The sequence below is a fragment of the Limanda limanda genome, chromosome 5, assembly GCF_963576545.1.
Source record: "Limanda limanda chromosome 5, fLimLim1.1, whole genome shotgun sequence".
Taxonomy (NCBI): domain Eukaryota; kingdom Metazoa; phylum Chordata; class Actinopteri; order Pleuronectiformes; family Pleuronectidae; genus Limanda; species Limanda limanda.
Genome location: NC_083640.1, coordinates 18,237,993 through 18,260,385, shown reverse-complemented (window position 1 = coordinate 18,260,385; position 22,393 = coordinate 18,237,993). Strand labels below are relative to the sequence as shown.

Below are 22,393 nucleotides of genomic sequence, written 5' to 3'. Positions count from 1 at the left end.
TCCTGAAAAGCCCCAAAAAGAGCGAGCACATAAATGAGCCTAATGCTGGGGAATCTGGTAAACAGGCCAGGGAGGGAGAGAGGGAGGGAGAGCTGCTCCATGGCTACTATTGTGCACTGCACATTCTCTGAGCCCACAAGAGCTGAAGCCATCTCCACACAGATTCTTTGGAGGGATAGTAAGCCAAGGCTGGAGAGAGAGAGATAGAGAGAGAGAGAGAGAGAGAGAGGGGGGGAGCAGGGGAGAGAGATAGAGAGGGGGCGAGAGGGAGGGAGGAAGATCATGCATAAAATCTTGTTTGCAGAATGCATTAAGATTCTGATGAACTGGGGAGGGTAATGGGATTAGAATCCTGAACCGTTTCCAAGGGTGGGGAGTCGGATTGACAGCTGAGTCTATTGCACTGACGAATGCAGTGAAATATTGTGGCTCAGGCAAAGGCAGGCAGCCAGGCAGAGAGAGAGAGGCAGGCAGGGGGCTGCTGAGCCTCCAGCACCTCTGTTTACTCCCAGCTTCACCACAAATAATGCAGCTGAGAGGAGAGAGGGGGAGAAAAAATATGAATATTTGCCTTTATCAGCTGCACATAGCTGGGGCTTTGACTGGATATTGGGAAGGCACAAGAAAAAGCCCTCTGTCTGTCTCACAAAAGGTGTTTGGCAAACAAAACACAAGCGCTGTGGCTTTAAATCACCGTCCCTCCCACCCCTGTCTAAATATCGTCTATTTAGCCAGCGGTGAAAAGATATAGGGGGCTTTTGTCTGCGCACCCATCGGTGGAAAGGGGGGGGGGGGGGGCACGGAGAGCTGAAAAAAAAAGACACAAAAAAAATAGGAACAAAGTGCTAAGCTTCCAATTGGGATGGCTCTGGGCGATTCAATGCGAGCAGCTCAGTGGGCACAAGCAGGGAGAAGTGGGCTACTCTGAGGGGCTCGTGTGGAAACGAGAGCAGCAGCCCCGCATTGTTTACGAGAGACGAGGCGAACACAAGCCCCCTTTCAAAAAGTCCTGCCCGGCTCCATGGCGGAAAGAAGCGGCCAAACAGTGCGAGTTGGGCAGGTTGTTTCTGTTGGTTTACACACTCTTACTGGTATCGTTACGGTCCCACTCACCGACTTGCAATACGTTGTCCACCCAGCCGCCCTCCAGCAGAGTGACACCCCGCAGGAAGGGCAGCTGGCTCTCGTCGCTTGTCTCCCCGCTAGTTCCACTCTCCTCTGCCCCGGCGTTGAACGAGGAGTACATGCAGATCTCCTTCTCGCTCCGGGGAAACGACCAGTACACGATCCTCCGCTGGACGGGCTCCGGGATCCGCTCGAACCGCTCCTCCACCCGCTGGAAGGGCCACTTCTCCGCCACCCTGCGAGCCGCGATGTCGAGCAGCGACTCGGGGTGGTGCGTTCTCCCGGTGCCCGAGCCTCCCGGAGCGGACCCGCCGCCGCCGCCGCCACACAGGACTCCTCCAGCCCGCTGGCCCTGCCGGCACGCCGGGTGGTAGCCGGGCCGGCAGCACAGCCGCTTGGCCGGGGGCTGCTGCACTCGCTCGGCCATGATCGCACCGCTTCCGACCTGAAGCGCAGCTCCTCTCCGGTCACATACACGGGATAAGGAAGAGAAAAAAGGGCAAATCTCGCAGCGATTGTTCGCCGTACATGGAGAGGCTGCCCTTATTTGGGAAAGTGGGCGGCGCATGCGAGTTCCGTGAAGTCCTTTGTGTTGTCAGAGTAACCGGGGGGGGCGGGGTCCTGGCGGGCTGCCAGCGCACGAGTGGCGCTATACAAGGAAGTGGAGGCGGAATTCCCGAACGTCGGCAAATCCTTTGTGAAGCCGTCAGGGAGCGAGAGGGCGGGGCCCCGGCGGCCCACCGCCTTTGATGTTCCCTTCTTATTTGAGTTTGAAGGCGGGGACTTAATCCAGGGGCGGACCCGGAGTTTCCCACAGGGCTAACAGGGGGCAAGGAAACTGACTTCTTTCCTCTGGTGCCTCCGCTACCACCCCGGGCCCTGGCTCCTTCACACACAACGTGAGGGTTGTTTTCCAGGCCTGGACCGAGGGACTCTCAGCTGTCACAGGCAGAGAGAGAGGCCGTGGGAGGAGGGACATGGAGACATGGAGCTGGACATGCTGGTCCTCTGCAGTCGCTCATCAGTCATTGTGGTCCAGCCGTTAGGAAGTAGCCAAAAGGCTTCTTACTGTGCTGCAAGCATAAGGACAAGAGAAAGACAGGCTTTCTCTTTGTCTCTCACATTCTGAATATTTATTTTTATTTTAAAGGGACAATCCACTTGTCTCAGGTATCCAGTGGGACTGGAATGAGCCACAGTGGCTACAGGTCAACTCCAGTTTGATTCATTTTCACCACTGAAGTAGGCTGTTGTATCCACTAGGTTATGATGCGTCCTCCATGTTGTGAGTTTGTATTAAACTGTAGTAAACTACTGGAACTTTTTTTTGTTTACAAAGTGGTCATTTGTTTTATTTTATCAAATTTAATCAATTTTTTCAGTATTTCTTATAGTTAATACACAGAAAATCTCCCAAGTAGAAGTAGTGTTGCATCAAAGCAGATATGTCACACCACAACCATCAATTACTGTCATCAGTGGACCTGACAATTCTCTTTAACCATCAATTGACTTTCCAGTGTGTGACATTTTAGCTTGACAGTAGGTTCACTGGTAGATTTCTTTGTGCCAGGAGAAATAATGAAACTGTCATGGGGACTCGGTAAGAGGTTAATCCAGCAATCAGGATTATGTTGAATAGGGATATTAAAACTTTAAACAGAAGGCTTGCTACAGACCAGAGTTTGAATGGCGTGGGCATTTGCCAGTCTCTGTAAAGACTGTGTTTGATCTGTGTTTTGGAGCTTGACCCGTATTGACTTTAGATTCAGATCTTCGGGCCTAGAATCCATCCATTCTGACCATTCTTTAATCGTGCAAGTCTCCCAACTTTGAAAGAGTACAACTCTAAATTTCTGGAGGACCCCTTTTAGACGTCTGCATCTCATCAGGCTCTCTGCACACATGCTCTTTACTCATTCTTGTAGTTGAGTCTACTCGCAGCAGAAAAAAAGCGAAATCAAAGGATATTGGTAATTCCTTAAGGACTGGCCAGACGAGTGGTTTTTTCTTGTAATCATTATGATTCACACCACTAGTGGAGCTGGTTAACTATAAATTGTGGTGCAGTAATTTTATGGATGGGCCCCCCGCCCTCCTTGTCTGTTGATAATGTTAGTTCCGTAGCTGTATCATGAAAAGCACATGGGAGATGTTTGCCTTGAAGGCTTTCTGCCAGAAATCCTTTGCACGTGGTTAATGTTGTGAAAGGGTGTATTTTAATCCAGACCATGCTCTTTTCCAAAAACCTCAACCAAATGCCTTTGTTGCCTAAACCTTACCAAGAAGTTTTTGTTGCCTAAAATTAACTAAACCGCGACTGAAAACCGAAGCTTCTGCCGGGAAGGATTTCTGGCAGGGAGCCCCAAAGGCAAACTTCTCCCCACAGCTCATGAAAAGGAGGCTAACAGGAGGGGCTAGGGTGCGGCTGCGTTGCCCACCATCCAGATTCTCCCAGCCTGATGAGACATGTAGCAGAAGCTAATAATTATAATCGTATAACGAAAAAGCCACCAGATTGAGGATGTTTGTCTATAAGCGTTGACCAACACTATGCTGGTGAACCAGAATGTGTGTTCGCAATGTGTCTGACTTCTGCGTGTGTTCCCAGCTGCCCCTGTCCTTCCTCTGTGAGTAGGTCTAAAAGGCTGGCCTTTGAACTGCTCTGAAAGTGATCCATGCCGTATGGACAGAGCAGATGTGGCCTAACCTGATTTGGTTTCAATACTTCCCCACAGGAAGTTCACAAAGCCAGCAGGTCCTCCTTTGTTATGTTAGTCATCTTTCTCAGAGGGCCAGTGGAGCCTTTTGCTGTTCTTTCGCACACTGATCGTTTGCTTTATTCTTCAGACAGAGCGGTTGTGCACACATGATTAGAAGTTTCAGCAACCCTGAGACGTGGTCCAATTCTTTATCCAATAACAAACTGGACAACGTTGTATTTTTTTCAACAGATTCAACATTTGACTTCCATCATTGTCTAGTAGACATGGTTTTACAGTGGTTCACTTTCTATGGGCAAAGGCAAGGGTGTCCTATCCTCAAACCTTTACAGATAATCAGTGTATTAATCTGTAACTGTCCGGTCCCGTGCAGGTCCATTCTGTTGTTGCCAAAATGGATCAAGATACTTCAAACACGTTTATTTCCTGACAAAGACACGTTGTTTGATTTAATTTTTTTTCACCCGTAATAAATCAAAACAAAATTAAATATGGATTCCACAATAATTCAGTGCATGACTCACCTGACATCTGTTCCTATTTCTAAAATACTTATATTTTTATGGATAAAGAGGCTAGGGTTAAGAGTTAAAACAATTAAATAGTGTTACTGCCTTATCAATAGATTAGAGACGATTTAGGGATCATGTGAGCACATAAATGATGCTCAAAGTCATGTATATATTTGCAAAGGATGACTACTATTTGGAAAAACAACAAGCCCCAGATTTACCCTGTATCATTTTGGTGTTCATAATTTTAATTATATTTAAAAAAAAGTACAATATCAACTATGACAGGTCTTCAAACCTCAAGCTGGTCTTGTAGATGAACTCTGTGTCAAGATCTCATTTTAAAGCCTGAACCGTCGTTTATATCGAGCTATTCGTTGTATAGCTGTGTTGCCATTTTACATGTGTGTCAAATTATTAACACACAAAAAACCACATGCGGGGTAGTATCATCATAGAAGTTCTGTAAGACTACAACTAATGTTTTTCATTTTCAACCAATCTGATCATTATTTTATTCGGTGATCAATTAATTATTTGGAGAATAAAACGTCAAAGTATCTATAATAACTGTCTGAAACCAAGGTTTACTTATTAAAACCATTTTTTTGATCAAAAATCTGGATTTTCTGTGTTGTTATGTTCAACCAATCCAGTGTTTGATACTAAAGAACTACATTACCCGTCTTGTAACAAAAAGCCTCCCATCCAATCAGGAGCGAGGAAGACTCAGAGGCCACACCCGTTTCAGTTCCCGGAACAGGGAGGAGGAGCTGGATCTGATCGTCGTGGATAAAACAGCTAATCACGACACTTTGGTGAGTTAACTCCAGATTTATTCCGTTTTACCAACGTTAGCTGACACGGAAGGATAGATTCGTCGTTCTGTCGTTTTCCCAATCGATATATTTGTGCTGTTTAGCCCGAGAGGCAGCGCCCGGCTCCTCAGGCCCGTTAGGGACGTGTAGCGGTTTAAACTAGCGGAGCTAACGCTGGTAGAAAGTGATTTCATCCACAGGCTCATAGATCCAGATTCAATCCCAGTGGCAGACAGAGAGAATGTGTCAACTGGACCGGTTTGTTTCGAGCTGCATTCAGGTTAAATGGTTTGTTGTGGTTAACCTGTGGATACGTGTCACGTTAGCTAGCTAGTTAGCCTGTGGTCATTAGCAGGTTTATGAGGGACGAGCAGGAAACGTATGACCTTTTATTTAGATTAGTCATGTTAGTAAATATAAAGTTTCTATGTTTAGTGAATCAACTAAATAATCGGTTGTTATTAAGTGTTTATCAACCACGGGACTTGTCACCGTGTGCAGTTCAAAAGTCTGAGACCACTTCCTTGTTTTCTCTGACAGTATTTTGCCTGATTGAATCAACCTGCTATTAAATCAAGATTTTCTCCAAAGGAGATCTGAAATGTTGAAAATATCAAACCTACTAGTTTCATATTTAAAGCAGACAAATTGTCACACATCGTCATCAGTTAGACAACTAGTCTTCTCCTATAGTGCTTCTCCTTATTTCCTTATAATCTCTATAATCTAATATCTCCTTATAAATGGTTTAACCCAAAACAGGACAACCTTGTGAATATGCTATACTATACTAGTAATGTTATTCCTTTAATATTTCAGTGCGTTTAAGGTCAGTTTTGGATTGCTGCAAATTACTGAGGTAAATTGTTTTATAGGAATATTTTTTTCTTGCATCAGGGCGAGTATTATTCAATCTGCTAGAATGTTCCTGAAACTGTTGTGTATCTGATTTATAACAATGAATAATATTAATGTCTGTTTGTGCTCTCTGTTTTTCATTTATTGTTTAGTTAATGTGAAAAGCATATCATTTTCATCAATGGCAAAATGACAAGAGCATAATGTATATTGATATAATGCATATGTATTGTCAGCGAGGAAGTTTAACAAGTTATTGTATTTCAGTTTTGTAGAATGTTTAACTTTTTATTATGTGTTTGTCATTCTCTACCCACAGAGGAGTTTAAAATCATAACTTTCACTCAGGAGTAATAACCTGGCACATTTATCATGATAATTTTCAATATCAGCTGTTATGAACATTTTTATCTTGATGTATTTTCTGTCTATATCGTGCAGCCCTATTGTTGTCAAATTATTTGGTTTAATTTCTTTTTTATGAAACCATAGCCGAGTCTAAAACCCAAAGATAATCAATTTACACTGATGAAAGCAGAGCAGAGCAGCCAAGCATCACATATGAGGAGCATGAGTCAGCAAATGTTTGGCTTCTTTCTTTAACAGATGACTGAAACAGTGACTCAGTGATCATTTCCAGAAAACCACATGCTCCTAAAGTAGACTTGGTCAATCAACTTGGTCACTCTTATAATCATTATTTGAAGAGTATCCTATGATAAGTTATATTTATTATTAATTGACGCATCACGCAGCCCTGGTTATTCACTCCTTTCTCTTCTGGTCCCCCTCCCTTTCTCAGGTCCGACTAATCCTCATCGTTCCCGAGCAGGATGATTGACGTTCGGGCATGGGCAGAGTACGTGGTGGAGTGGGCCGCCAAAGACCCCTATGGTTTCCTCACCACTGTCATACTGGCCCTCACACCTCTCTTCATTGCCAGTGCACTGCTGTCCTGGAAACTGGCCAAGATGATTGAGGTGCGTGACCGGGACCAGAAGAAAAAGCAGAAACGTCAGGAAAACATAGCCAAGGCAACCAAGAGGACCAAGAAGGACTGAGTCTGCGAGGGTAGGATGGGGGCATAGAAGAAAAAAAATAAGGAGGAGCACCCACCACGCTCACGGCCCTCCTTATTCCAAATAATGACATGGTGCCCTTCCTTGTCCCAGCCCTACCGTCAGCACAGGGCCACCACGCCTCATGTCCGGGGTAGGAGGAGGGACAGGGGCCCCACAGGCCTAATAGTGCTGAGACGGACAGTACTGCCTGGAGGAGGCTTGTCCCAGTGGGACTTAGGTCAGCAAGAGCGCAGTGGTTATCTGTATGATGTGTTTTATACAGAAATCCGCTGATAATATTGTGCAGCTGTTGCAACACCTTGCATTCCATTGTTGACATCTCTGTTCTGCTGAATTGACGATGTAACGAGCAAACTGGAACTTTTTCTCCACGTCACTCGCAAAGTATCCAAATTATAACTTTTTAATCAATAAAGTTTCCATGGTTGATAAGAACATTTTCTTTTTTGTGGAATTAACACAAGCGAGTTTAATTAAAACTATTTAAAAAGTATTCACCCCCCTCGTTTTGTGTGACAATAAACCATATAGCATGCAGTCAGGATGTGATGTAACGACTGTCAGACCAGGTTTTACTGTTAAGCAACAGTAATCGTACATTTATTCACTCTCTGCTCTTAACATAACTATTTGCATTCAATTTGATTCGTCTTCCGTTTATTAGTCTAAAAAAAATGGTTTTACATTCACTGCGACTCAGTGTTGTACAATAATAAAACATTCAAAAGTCCAGTGGGATGAATAGTTTTTATAGGCACTGTAATTCTAAGCACTCGTGAGCCTTTAAAGAAGCAGTTAAAAGCGATAATTCTCAACACAGGCAGGTGGACAAATGCACATTTCAGCCTATTCGTTTTCCCCTTTTTCTTCCTCATTAACTTTTATTCATCCCTGGATGCATCTCCTGAGAGCATTTAGAAAAAAAAGTTTACATGTGTAGGAAGACGACCATCTTTTCAACTGTTGGATTTTTACAAGTCCTCAAGCTTTTATGTTTTAAGCTCCTTTCTTCATCAGCTCTGTAGCCAACATAAAGTCTGACCTGGGGTGAAAGAGCTGCAGTTTACTGTTAACACTATTCATGACTTTATCTTGTGATTAATAGGCCTTGATTTAAAAGCAGTGGACACCACCTTCATCATGAACAGAACCATTAACACAGCATTTATTGTAACTACAGTCTCATTACACCATGGACTGGACTGAACAGATTTAATTTAATTTCACATGTGCTCTTTAATCTTTCCCACCTGCTTTCACCACATCTCGTTCTATTCATCTTTACACTTCAACCCTTTATTTTCTAAATAATAATTACATCTGCATCATTTCTTTGGACATAGCTGAATTCTTGGTGTAATTAAAACATTTTTGATTTGCCTCGGTACAGATGTAATACTGATTTAATTAACAGAATTATTTGTTTCAGTATCCCTGAAACCAGTGTAGCCGGTGTACTAATGAGCAATTCCAGTGTTTTTCTTCCGTAACAAACCTTTCAACTACATTAAATAACTCATCACTTACACATCACAGCTTTAAGAGGATGTCTTTGTGTATATTCAATATACTAAAGGGACCACAAAAATATAAACCTCTTTATGATGTAATACAGACCAATAAAACTGCCTCGAAATAAACACTTCCTCTGTGAAACCTAACGCATGATCATGTGAGACTGACTCCAAGATGAGTTGAACCAACTGGTCCTTACTGAGGTCATATTTGTGTTTGTAGCTCACATGCATTGGATTATTGTGAATGATGTTTCCAATAAAAAAAAATAATATCAAGTCTTGACAAAAATTGAATATCACTTTCACAAAGGCAGTGTTTATTGTGGGGCTTTTCTGTTAGTTCATATACTGCACAGCAGCTTCAGTGTGTGTGGACATCTCAGTCTATTTCTTGGAGGTGGGCATCCAGGAGCCAGGCTGAAATGTGTTTGCCGTGCTGGTGGGGTCCTCGCTGATCTCCTGCTTCCCGAAACTAGTGGCGGCTGCATGACCTTCAGCCAGAGTCTTTGCAGGAGTCGCCACCAGCCCTTCTTCATACTCCTTCGCCTGAAGGGCCAGATCTTTCTCCTCCACCTCCTTGGCCTTCAGCTTGATCTGCGTCCTGTAAGACTCATTCTTCACCAGCTCCTATAAAATAAAAGGTGGACACACATGTTGATTCTGGGTTTTTAAGACTTTTTGTAATTCAATGTCACCCATAGATAAGGAAGGATGGAAAACCTGAAAGAAGCATATGGCCTAGAATTATTTATTTATTTAAGTAAATGCATTGACATTTGTTGGCATTCATGTCACATTTTCAAAAGTAATTCCAGACTATATATCATAATTTTTTCATTAACTCTGGAAAAGTGTGACTCCCAAATAACTTAATGGAACCTCCACAATATCCTGCAACACCAAACCAGCTATGATTTTCCCTCCTGAATCAACCACCTCTGTTTTGGAGTCTTGGAGCAAAACACGGAACATCAGCTGCTCACTAGTCAAAAGTAGGAGGGATGTCAAGTTGCACGCAGAAGCTTCCAGGAACAAATGTGTGCATGTGTCGGGTATGAAGTGGGACATTTACTAGGAAAAGCACAAGAGTGTTCAGTTAACCTACATTGCTCCAATAAACTCTGGTTAAAAATGTAGCGCTTGGAACGGCCCGGTAAACTAACGTGACAGGAGGCATCTGTAATACAAACAACCATTCCAACTCATGGAAACAATTAGATTCTGAACTCGGTCCACCAGTGGAATAGTAACCCACTTGAGACACAGCTAGTGTCCAGTGATGTTAGCCTCTCCCTAATACGGGCAGCCAAAAAGGAAGGGAGGACTGGGCATAATGATGTTGTGTGTTGGCAGAACTGAGGGACTGGAAAAGAGAGGGGGAAAGACGTGGCCAAAAAGCCCCGCTTTGGGGAGAGAGACAAACATACTGAGCTGCTTTTCCAGCCTGTTAATGACAGGATTTAATCCAATCAATTTATGTCGGCTTGGACCGGGAAGAGAGGGAGCGTGACAAGGGGTAGGGTAATGTGCTGGGAGTAAAGCCTTGGCCACATCAACACTGTCCAGCTGTCGATGGCAGCTATTGGGCAGACGCAAGGCAGAAAATTGGAAGAGAATGTTCTGGCAATAGAGGCAGGGGATGGCATTGGCCACTGGCAGGGACAGAGGGCTGAGAGATAGAAAGAGTGCCTGGGTATTGGCCTTCCAAGGGATTTCCTATAGACCCACATTTTTGCCGGCCAAATAATTTCCAGCATTCTCACATTATAAGAGCAATAAACTCAGTGAGAGGTACACGAGGGGAAAAACTGCACTCCTTCACCATTCCCATCTTGGAGACTGCCAGAAATAAAAACACAAAAAGCCGAGATGGAGGCTTCTGCTGGAGAAAAAAAAGAAAGTAAACTAGGACATGGTGTCAGTGAGCCCCTAGTTCGGAGGCTGTCTTTGCTCTCACTCTCACCATCAATGCACTTCTGCTGCTGTTTATTTTAACACCTGTCCCCCAAAGTTCCTGGATTCAGTTGGAAACTGGAAGATAAAACAAATCAAAGCCTCTCTTTTCCATCTTTCCCTCCCATGTAACCAGTCCCCTGGAGTCCAACCATCAGCACAGCGGGGAAGCTGGGTGGGGGGGAGACGTACCTCGACGGAGGGGGGCTCCTTCCGTCTGCCTCGGATCCAAGCTGGAGGAGGAGAGAGGAGGAGAAGAAAAAGGAAAAACAGAGTGAGAACACCCACACAAACATACGCTGCACAAACAAAACCTGCAGTCATATTTAAAGGCTGCAGCTCAGGCGCCACGGAGTTTCAGGGCGCTACAGTAGCTCAGTGTGAACTACCGAGTAACCCAGCGTGTAGAGGGAGTGCATCCAGGGTTTGTTTTGTTTCATTCCTCTCAGCAAACTATGGGGAAAACAAGCGAAATGGTGGAACATCCGAGCCACATATACGCACAATGAGCTCAAAACACTAAATCTGCATTAGTCGAGGCAGAGCAGGGCCACGGAGTACTGAGTCTCAGAAGAGAAAGTGTGGATCCGCTCTGATCTTGGAATTTGAAAGTACACACTCTGTCATTCTCCATCAATACCTCTGTCCTTCTTTCTGCTCCTGAGCAGAACTGTGTCTGTCTGTCATCTCTCTATCTCTTTTTGAAAGAGCTCTATTTTGAATGAGCTGGCTGCACAGCAGAGCAGGTTAAAGGGAGCCAGAGAGAGAGAAAGAGATTTTCTAACTCTTCCTTCAGCTAGCACAGGGATTCTGGGCCTCTTTCATCCCTTTCTTATTTGCATCCTGATGAAAATGCATGAGGGATGGGGCGAAGCAGGATGAGGGGTTTAAGGTGGATAAAGCCAGCATGAGACAGAGGGAACAGTTTGTATCCAGTTGTAAGAAATTCGAAACACTATTTTATGCTACGGTTGTATAACACCAGCAGAAGGCGTCTTTGATAAACTCATGAATACGCTTTTTCCCCAACCCCCATCTCACAGTATGAAATAAAAAATAAATTAAAAAAAATCAATGGATTAGCCTAGGCCCCAATAGATGCAGTCGAGAATTTGTTATTTCATTTTATTTGTGCGGCTCTTTGTATACTCTGCTGGGTAGCTCTTTTGTTAACATTGTCATTTATCCATGTTAGTGATAAAATGTGTTACAGTGATGATGCGGCTCCACACTTACCGTCCCACTCCATCGGTATGCTGCCTTCTATATATTCGTATTCTGTGGGATTGGCTGCTTCTACCATCCGCTTGGCACGGACAAGTCTTCCTGGGAAACCCAACGGAAAAAAAAGAAGACAAAAAGACAGTGAGAGGCAGCAAGAGTGAGACAGGAGATGCTCGACAATGATGCATACAAAACGCAAAGGAATACAAACAAACACAAAGAGGTGCAGACATAATGCTCTCAGGCTCCTGCTCACTCAGACACACAGATAAAGACAGACGCACAGACACACACAAATACACAGAGGGATGACAGCGCTGTGACAGGCCATGGATGATTACCTCGTGGCCCTCGGGCCCTTCTCCTCAGATCTCGCTGAGTGGCTCCAAATCTGGGCTAAGCCTTTATGCAAATGAGGCTCCCTTTAACCCAGCCAACCACAGCCCCCCTCGCGGACAGCCCTCCTCCAATCACAGCGCAGCGGCTAACAATGCCCTCCAAAATCAACATCAAGCCGAGCAGGAGACAAAAGAGGTCAGATATCACAGACAACAGGAGAGGTGCGAGCTGCGAGGAATATTAAGTGCTCCTCTCCCCTATCTGTATACAGCACGGCGCTCGCTAGCAGCAAGGCCACCGCCAATTATTTTTGGTAGAATCTGCTGATTAGGCAAGTTTGGCATGGCATACAATGACATGAAGACGGAGGTACAGAGGGTGAGGGGGGCGACGGAGAGTGATATAGACAGAACGAGAGAGAGCAGGAGAATTGAAAGAAGGGGGGGGGGGAAATGAGGCAGTTGTGTTGTTTCTTTGTGTGGCGCTGCCGAGCTTCACACAGCGTTCACGCTAATGACGAGTGCTGTGTTTTCATGGAGTTTCTCCTCCTGCGCAGGTAGCCGGGGATGTCTGTCCATCGCCTCCATCCCTCCGTGAAATGATGAGCCGGGGAAGGAGGAGGTAGAGAGGGGCAGAGAGAGAGAGAGGTAGAGAGAGAGAGAGAGATGATGCATGGCAAACATGGCTAGGAGAGAAATGGATGGGCAAGGAAAACAACACGCTCCAAAACACAGACAATCTGTCAAGATTCCATCACCGTTTCTCCGCAGCTGACTGGACATGGACAAATGGAGGCAACCGGCTCCACGCACGCTGCAGACTGATGGCCTTAATGTTTACTTCAGCCATAACAGATAGCTATGGCACAGGGATGGATGAATGATGGCACTCAAAAGAAGCACCTTGTGTGTGTGTGTGTGGGTAAAGAGGAAGTTGTGTTATGGCTCAGCTTGTGGCTTACGTTTATTAGTTTTAAACTTATTCCATTAAAGACAATCACGCCTCACAAGGATGATTCCTTTCCATACTTTATCCAGCCTGTATAGTAATCAGGTCAGCTAATTAGGCTAGCTTTGCTTTGGTTCTGCTTTGGTTCCCACTAGATTGTCACGAAAGGGCCTCACAGGCTCCAGCTCTGCAGCTTTTTAGTTTTCCTGATATCAAGGTCTGACAAAAAACACAGCACTCGCTCCCACGTTATCTTAAAAACACGCTTCTGTGATCCTCACATTTGTTTACATGTATATGCCTTAAAGTGTCTTATGAGAAACAGTTTCCTAGAAACCAGTACAACAACAACAACAACTGCTGGCAAAACAATGCCCGCAATGTTCTCTAGGCAATACTAACAAATACATTTAGTAGGTATGCTAATTATAAACAGATCGTATCCATATTTGCATTGGGTGTGGGTGGTGGCAGAGCGAAATGGTACAATTATGATACAGTCCCCACAAGAAATGTGCTTAGCTACAGCTAATGCCGAACTAATAAGCATAAAGAGAGGCACCCACTTTTTCCCCTCTGTCTCTCTCCACTAGGTTGCATCTCCCCCTCCACTCTGTCACACTCCAACATGGCTCTCCTCTTGTCTTGTTGCTTTTGCAGCATGACTAAACCCCTTCCACCACGGCTTTTATCCTTGGATTTGAATACCAAATACAGTATGTACATATATTTATGAAACACGGCTGATCCTCCCACCACATACACATTGGGAGGAGGCTTGTCGGTGTGATTGGGGTGATTCTAGCTCTCTCTGTAATTTCTGATCTGGGACAACAGCGGAAAAAAACATGCAGGCCAAGGCTGTTCTGTTTTTACCACACAAGTACAAAGGAAACGCATCAGCTCTCTGAAAATGTAATTACCTGACAGGGACTGATAGAAGAATGAATAAAAACTTGTGTGCGAGATAAACAATACAACCACAACAACCTTTCTTGTGGACGTTGAGTTTGTTAAAGAACACAATCACTGCGTAACGGCCTAATCTTCAGCAAATGTAGCAGAACAGAATTAACTGTCCTGGCACATTGTTTGTGTTGTGGTTTCAGTTTAAGGGGCATTACCAAGTTATCTAGATTTTTTTTTTTTTTTACTTAGCATTTATATATACATGTTTTTAATCGAATGTACACAGACAAAAGGACAAAAACAAAGACAGACATCTATAGAAAAAACATAGATTAACAATGACTCAAATTACAAAATTTTCATTTTCTAGATGACAAATTATGTATTAAAATTGGTTAGTTTGTCTGTTTTAAAAAAAATGGATTTAAATGAGGCAGAGGAAAAGCCCGGAACGCTAAACATATAACTAATGTATAAGCTGTCACTAGTAAATATTGCAGCTGTTGAAATTTACAAAACCACACATAATGCAAACACAAAACCAACTTACAAAATTCCACAAATATCAAAACCGTTAAATATAATTTTTTCAAATTAATTGTTTAGTCGCTGAAATAATGATCGACAACAAATTAATTATGTCCATAACTAGTTACCTGAGTTAATGCCTGAAAAACTAATTATACATATTTCATATATTATGTAACATAAATAACACCTACTGTGTATGTATTACTAAATGTTGATATCTAGATGTCAATATTTTATTATTTATAAATTTCTCCATGTTCAGTCGTCTGCACTTGTCACAGACTAGTCATCAAACTGGTTGTAAGCCTTCATTCTGTTTCACAGTTCAGGCCCGTGCCCTCTGTCTCCCCCACCTTGAGAGGGAGTGAGAGAGAGGCAGAGAGAAGGAGGGAGAGAGGGATAGAGAGGGAGGAGGGGTGTTAGGAGCTCTCGAGCTCAGCAGGCACCCTTGTGACAGGTCTGCCTTCTCATCACTCACTAGGGGAAACCTACTTACCAGTGTCACACACAAACCACACTCACACCCACCTACCTACCTACACACACTTACACGTACACACCACACACACACTTACACACCACACACACACCCACACACAGTGGCTAGAGAGCAGGCAGATTAACCTGAGGAACAGGAGCGAGGACACTGCCTCTTACCGTGAAGGACAAACGCAGCACTGCGTTGAAGAGGGGGAGGGGCCAGCGGAGGAGGAATGAAATCCCACCACATAAATATTCATGAGCCATCTCACCTGTCTGAGCACGACTCATCTGTGTGAGCCTGGCTGTGGAACCGGGGGGAGGTTGGAGGGGAGGAGACAGGAAGGCAGGATGGGTAAGGGGTTGCCGTGGCAGCGAGACCGGGAGCCAATCAAACGGCAGGCACGCCTATCCTCTCCCTTCGTTAGAATAAGACGTGATGCGCTCTGAGGGTTGCTCTTTGAACCCTGAACACACCCCGCTAAACTCCATCACCTGCTTCAACACTCACACACACACACACTCACACACACACACACACAATCTCCTGACTTCACACATCAGCTCCCAGGTGAGAACGGCTGGGGGCGACCCGAGAGGTCTTTCACCTCCACAATGTCATTCCAGGCATCTTGTGCTGCACGTCTCTCTCACAAATGCTACCACTTGCAACTCCATCTCTCTCATCAGTTTCATGCTCAGTCAATACTAGCGCGCCTGAAAACGCATATCGTGTGACCACTCACGTACACGGAGCATGCGGTTGGAGAATTCTCGCAGATTGCTCAAATAATAGCTTGTCTCCTACACATGTAAACAGTGGTATCATTGCAAAATGCGGAATTTAACTGCACAACAGCTGTTAGCAAAGACAACAGGGTCAGCAACTTGTAATTAATCATTCATGTTGCGTTCTACATTGGTAGCCGAGGCTAATACTGGTCGTTTTCTTCCTGGAGGGGGATATGTGGGAAGAGCCTGACCAATCAGCGAAGGGAACGTTGTGACCAAAAATACCCAATCAGCATGCAATATCGTCAACGTCATTGTCTCAAAAAAACATCCAGACTAAAAAGCAGCCCTGGAGATTTCAAACTAATAACGAACCAGCAACGTTTCCAAACTTCTCTGCTTTAGCCGTTCTAAAACTCCAGGAACTTCCGTTGCGGAGTTGATGCATTTGATGCGGTTGTTTCCCTTTACTCTTCACGTTTTGGGTCTGACATTGCAGTGGAACAAAAAGTCATCCTGAAGTACCGCGCTCACCCGCCTGTGTTGAGCCGAGTTTATCCCTCTCCTGCACACAGCTCAGCAGGGGAGGGGTGCGGGGGGACCAGCACGTGCATGGTAATAGCCAGCTTTATGAAGACGGAGTGATACGATAAGCATCAGTGATACAAGGGCAACCAGGTACCAATACTGAAAACCCTCACCCCGCTCTCCCTCCAATCTCTCTCCCCTGGAAAAAAAAAAAGCATGGTGAGGATGTGTGAGGCCTGTAGCCATGGTTACCCATTAGCCCTGAGTCTTGTGATGAGGTTTAGAGGGAGAAGGCCAGCCGTTGTTTTGCATCAGTTCTGGGGAGAGGAGGAGCTTAGAGACACAAAGTAGGCCTGCTGCTGCTGCCGTTCAGTTTTTGTTTTATTCAGCCCTCATTCTGTTTGTCCCTGTTGCTGTCGATCCCGCTGAGGCTTCAGCGACTCAGGGCAGAACAGAGGAGAATAATTCATATAGAAGTAATAACATGCTGAAAAGAATACTCTGATTTCCCCTGTGTGTTACTTTTAACTAAACGCAGGCGTACTTGAGGGTGGGAAGGGATACTCGAGACCCCTCCGCCTAAGACCACCCATCCTCTTGAAGTCTCTTCCCTGCCCGACGGGTGATAGAAAAGGAGCGTGTTGAGCCAGGAAGTCGGCGTCCTTTGTGCGGCCGTGGAGCGGCGTGAACCCCCACCACCCTTCCCCTTTCTCCTCCCCGACTCCTCTGAGGCCTGTGAATGTGATGTCCATACACCGAGCTGTCCACCCCTTTCTATTTACCTCCATCACTCCCATCCAACCCCCTTCCATTGCACTTCCAGTCTCCCCCCTCAATCCCTCTCGCCATTAACCTACCTCCACCTTCTCTCTCTCCCCTTCTATCTGTCTGCCTGTTCCACCCACTCATTTCACCCTCTTTCTGTCAGAAACCCTCCTTTCACGTTCACTCTCTCCATTCTTCCCCCCGCTCTATAATTTCACCCCATATGTCAGCATCCCCCTTGTTCTTTGTCACTCACTTTCCATACCCCACCTTCTTCTCCACCCTCCGAGAGTCTCCCCCGGCCTTATCTTTCCTCCCTTATACTCCTAGCCTTATTTCTCTCTCTCTGCCTGTCTGCGTTATTAAAATATTCTGAATTGAATAAGCAGAGGAGGGCTCCAGGAGATGTCTGCTCGTGCGTCGGTCTGTCTGTCTGTCAGTCTTCCTAGCTGAGTTTCTGACAGACACGGAGCCCTGAGGTGTCATAACACCTCGCTGGCCATCTGACCAAACAGAGACATGAACGCACCGGACACTGGATCACTTTGAAGCCAAACAGAGAAATTAATTTGATGAATTTGTTGTCTTGCCATCACCAAACAGCAACTCAGTTTGCAGGAGGAGGAAACAATAACATTCAATTAGAATGTGTAGGTTTTGAGACAGATGGGAGTCTGAAATTTAAATAAAATAAAGAGGAAGTTTGCACTATGGGCCTCCAAAACGCTTAAACCACAGATCCTGGAACAAGGCCAATGTGAAATGTTCTACCATAGGAAATAAGTGTGCCTGTTTCTCATTTTCAGCATCCATCTCTTCAAATGCCTTTTTAATGAAGTAGTTAAGCCACTCCATGATGTTCCACCACTCGCACACACACAAACACACACTTGGCACCCACAATACAGCGAGATGAGCTAAAGCCACTTGGTTTTTCCTATAATGATTAAACAACCTTCATTTAAACCCCATGCATTGCAAAGCTGCTGATCAATTAACATGATTTACTGTGGCGGCTCCGGACATAGCTGCTCCGTGGTAAACACCGACTTGGTGTCCTACAGTAGGATAGACCTTCCTTCATCACACCCTGGGGATGACTTGTGGCAGAATAAACAGCCATTTGGACCCTCGTCTCTCCGCTGTGACTCTTTTCATGGAAATATGTGGCTTGAATCAACGCTCTGATGACACACAGCCATCTGTTGTTGTGCTAAGTGTGTTAGGGCATGAAGTGGAGAGAAAACACACAATCACGTTTTTTCCCCCTTCTTTTTTAAGAATACAAAGCAGATACACACACACACACACATAACTGAGAATGTGAAGTTTTGTGCCACACACATACATGTATACAGTCACAGATGCACACACTAATGCAACAATACACACACACACCTCTTTCCTCTGTCCCAGGAGTCGCCCATCCTGAAAATAACAGAAGTGAGGCCTTTTCAGTTTTTCACTTCATAGAGCAGGAGCTGGGGAATCAAATAAATAATAGACAAAGAGAGAGGGATAGTGATAGGAGGACAAGTCAATGCATCTTTTCTCTGTAACCGCGTGGCACACCTCTGAAGAACCTCTGAATCCCTTCCATTCTCCACACAGTGCAGAGGACCAATAGATTAAAACTGCATGGCACACACTGTTAAAATGAATAGCGCTAAAAATACATCCTTTTCACGGAGACATGAAAGGAAACTGTCTTTCCCCTGTCCAGTATTGAGCAGCCATTGATTCCAAGACAAAGGCTACATCTCCTCAAAGAGGTAAGAAAAATAGCAATCATACAGGCAATTATTTTCAAATGTGCCTGCAGCGGCCGATAATGTCAGTGTGCCTCTCTTCCTAAATAAAGGGAGGGAAGGCAGGCGTCAAAGCTGCGGGCCCACTGCCGAAGACGAATGAGCCCGTCCGCAGAATGCTTCGCTTTCATCTGGGCAGCATGACATGGTGCCCCATGCAGTGTGAGGCAGAGCCGGGGCCTGGGGGACAGACGCACACAGAGAGAGAGGAGAATATAGATTCTCTATTCAGCTCTATGGAGCCAAAACCAAGGCAAAGACCCTCTAAAGACCACTGTCCAGATTGCCAGTGGCTTTCCTCTTGTAGCCCTGCTTGTAGACAATAATCAGCGCAGCTCCATGGCCCAGTGCAGCGCACAGTAGGCCTCTGTAGCTGGACCTATTCTAAAGGCTGAGACACAGCCTCTCTCTCTCTCTCTCTCTCACTAGGTGTGTACTTCAGACCCAGGCCTTTTCATTTTGATGTGAATCAGCACTGGAGTAGCGAGGGGCGTCCCAAGCTTTCTGCTGGGTCTAGCTCTCCACACTAATGAACCGCTCCGATGTTTTGAATATAAATCTTTACTGGACTGGCTTCAAAGAAGAAAATCAAGAGGCAGCAATGAAGGGGAGGGGCAAGGGAAGGAAGGACTATGTGAACTCAAAGAAAGGGGCCCAACCTACTAAAAGACCAGCGAACTAGGACAAAACAAAACCATCTATGACAAGGAGAGCTGACACTACAATTATTATCATTAGTTATTGTCACAACCTGCCTGACAGAGCTTAAATATGACAGTTAAGCCCCTGTCATGCAAATGTGAAGCGAATGCAGCGGGTCAAAATTCACTAAAGTTGAACTCCATACGAAGCCACGGTGCCAAATGCTTCGCCACGGGAAGTAAATGTTTTATTCGCCTCCTTGCTCGCACAGATTGGAAGTGAACGGGAGGCCAAGGTTCGCCGCTGATACATTTGTGTATGTCAGGCAGGGCCTTGCACAACTGTTCCTAATCTACCAGTTCCTAGTAACCATTTTATTTAAAAGGCCTTGGGATAATATATGGGGTGATTAGGGGCTATACAAATAAAACTATAGTGAATTAAAGTTAATTGAGTTGCTTCCTTTTAATTTTCTGCCTTAGCGACCATCAACGTCCTCATACGTGGCCCGCCGCATGCAGAACTGCTTATGCCCCAGTTTTCTAAAGTTAACAGATTGAAAGAGGTAGAACACGGGAGCAGCAAAGCATGGCTAAAGGTAGAGAGGGACGCACTGAGCAGTAGGGATGGACAAATAAATAGAGGAAGCGGGCAGGGATAAGAGAAAAAGTGAGAGGCACAGAAAGAAAGGAAAAGACTCCTCACCTACTTCAACCACTACTCATGTGCTGCAGTGGAAAGCCCTGCGGTCCATGCCTTGAGGCCCTGAGCCCACGCTTGGCCTATCAGTTTAAGATCAAAAAGAACTTGCTTTAGCAAGACATATGGACTGAATAATGCATCTGCTTTAGTTCCACAAGGCTGGACAGGGTGAGTGGAATAAAAAAAAGGAGACAAATGTTTGCACCATTTATTTCTACGGGCTTAATGTATATTTAGACTCCAAGCATGTGCATGTTTGGCATTTATGAGCCTGTGTGCTTGGAACAAGTGTTTCTTGTTTTTTCTGTCATTGTGATCGGACAGGGGATGCGGTAGCCTGTAGCGAGATGGAAAATGGGCTTCTTGTGATGTCTCATTTGAATAGTCTGACAGCCAGGGGTGGAGGAACACGCTGGTAATGAATTATAAATATAAAGGTGGGCACGAGTTTTCCCGAAAACTGCCGAGAAAAAGGTGAAGCACAAAGTCAAGTTCAGTGAGAAAGAAGGCCACAGCCTGCCGGAGGTGATTCACTACACGGCAAAACCAAATAACCAAACCGTTAAGTTTCATCTTCTCGGAAACGCAACTCTAAATGTAAATATACTGTAGGATATCTATTCAGTCTGTGCAGGTCAAAGATAAACTTTATCTGGCTTGTGTAATGTGGCACCAAGAGAGGGAGACAAACACAAGAATCATTAGGTGGGATGAGATTATTTCTACATTACTGCTGTGTTGTGCTCTCAGAGAACACAAATGAAATATCCGGAATAAATTGTAGAAAAAAACCTCTGCTCAGGCACAATAAATCTGGCAAATATCCTGAGACCTAAACCATTGTGACCAATAAGCCAAATGTCCGTGGCTTGTTAACCAAGAGGTGTCATGTCTGGAGCAGACAAAGGTTGTGCTCTTCGGCCTGTGACCCCTGACCTGTGGCCTATAGACTGAGTGGGACCCCTGCTGTTGATGATTTAAGGTGGAGTGGGGAGGGGAACGTGGGATATCTAGTCTGGATAATGAATTAAAGTAGGAAAGGACAGGAATTGTGTGCCTTTAATTCATCAGGATGTCCAACCCCCCCCCCCCCATTGTGGAAATTTCCATAACTTTTTTCTTTTTCTTCTATGTATAAAAAGCAAAGGAGATATTGTTTCCCTTGTCTGGAATGATAACTATGCCTCACCATCTTCCTCATCCAACCACACCTCTTGAGGATGCTGTATGAGAAAGACATGGCAACGAGAGGACTCACAGTAAGCCCGGGCATCAACTCTGAAAGGACGACAAGCATGTCCTTGACCTCCCAGCCAGTCAGCCATGGTCCTTGCTATCCCACCATGGTTAAGCCTGATGACACAGATCTACTAGCTTGGCTTGAGCATTGCGAACTGTTTGCCGCGTCTCAGGAGGGATATGTGACCTCCTTCCAAATCCTCATCCAAGACAAGTAATCATTTCATCTGTGAACAGTGGAGGAGGAGTCCTTTTCTGTCCGAAGGCCGGAGGCAGGGGAGCTGTGATGACTGCACCGCATTCTGCCTCCGCTACAAGAACAAGTTATACAAAAAAAACGGCAGAGAGTTTCATCAAATATAAAAAGAAGTTATCTCATTAAAACAAAAAGAAAATTCTATATTGAGATAGTGTCGCCATCTAGGGACAAGCTTAAAGTACTACAAGAGTGAAAGGAGGTATAAATTAAGACGCAACAACACATTTAGGAAGAAAGTGGAAACATGTTGATAAAACAAGATGAGATTAAACTTTTTCATCCACACACAAGGGAAATTCAGATGTTAGATACAGTGAAGGACGCTGTGTTGTTAAATAAGGGTTTGAGCTAGAGGTCAGTAAGAGCAGCCATTTGTAAACAAGAGGTGCGTGCGCATTTAAATAATATATATATTACATATAATGTAAGAACTGCTGAGAATAGGCATTTGAATGAGTCTACAGGTGTTGTTAAACGTTTCCAGGAGAGGGGGGCTAACTTTAGCACAACAATGCTACACCTACCTGTCCATGTCTTCTGCTCCGGGACAAAATAATATCTGTTCCCCAGATGATCCGTCCCCACATGCTCGCGGGCGATCCCGAACGTCCGGCGGAGAGCTGAGGCGACCCGGCTCATGATCCCGGGGGGACACGGAGGTGTGTTACCGGGGGGGGGGGGGGCAGTGTGGGTCCCTGT

General features: G+C 45.0%; 3 protein-coding genes across 3 annotated transcripts in view; 1 reads left to right on the top strand and 2 right to left on the bottom strand.

Annotated features, from left to right (window-relative positions):
- Positions 1-1,552, bottom strand: part of LOC133002462 (zinc finger SWIM domain-containing protein 6-like) — a 45,018-nt gene extending 43,466 nt beyond the window's left edge. Inside the window, exon 1 of the mRNA XM_061072289.1 lies at positions 1,114-1,552. Within this exon, the coding sequence (XP_060928272.1) occupies positions 1,114-1,552 (439 nt within the window). The remainder of the gene's footprint in view (positions 1-1,113) is intronic.
- Positions 1,553-5,108: 3,556 nt separating this feature from the next.
- Positions 5,109-7,611, top strand: smim15 (small integral membrane protein 15). The gene is made up of 2 exons (XM_061071818.1): positions 5,109-5,178; positions 6,839-7,611. Exon 2 carries the CDS (start codon positions 6,870-6,872, stop codon positions 7,095-7,097), a length of 228 nt encoding a protein of 75 aa, XP_060927801.1. The 5' UTR covers positions 5,109-5,178; positions 6,839-6,869; the 3' UTR covers positions 7,098-7,611.
- Positions 7,612-7,851: 240 nt separating this feature from the next.
- On the bottom strand, positions 7,852-22,363 carry ndufaf2 (NADH:ubiquinone oxidoreductase complex assembly factor 2). The gene is made up of 4 exons (XM_061071817.1): positions 22,219-22,363; positions 11,825-11,914; positions 10,781-10,821; positions 7,852-9,262 (listed from the first exon to the last, which is right to left on the bottom strand). Exons 1-4 carry the CDS (start codon positions 22,331-22,333, stop codon positions 9,020-9,022), a joined length of 489 nt encoding a protein of 162 aa, XP_060927800.1. The 5' UTR covers positions 22,334-22,363; the 3' UTR covers positions 7,852-9,019.
- Positions 22,364-22,393: the final 30 nt, after the last annotated feature.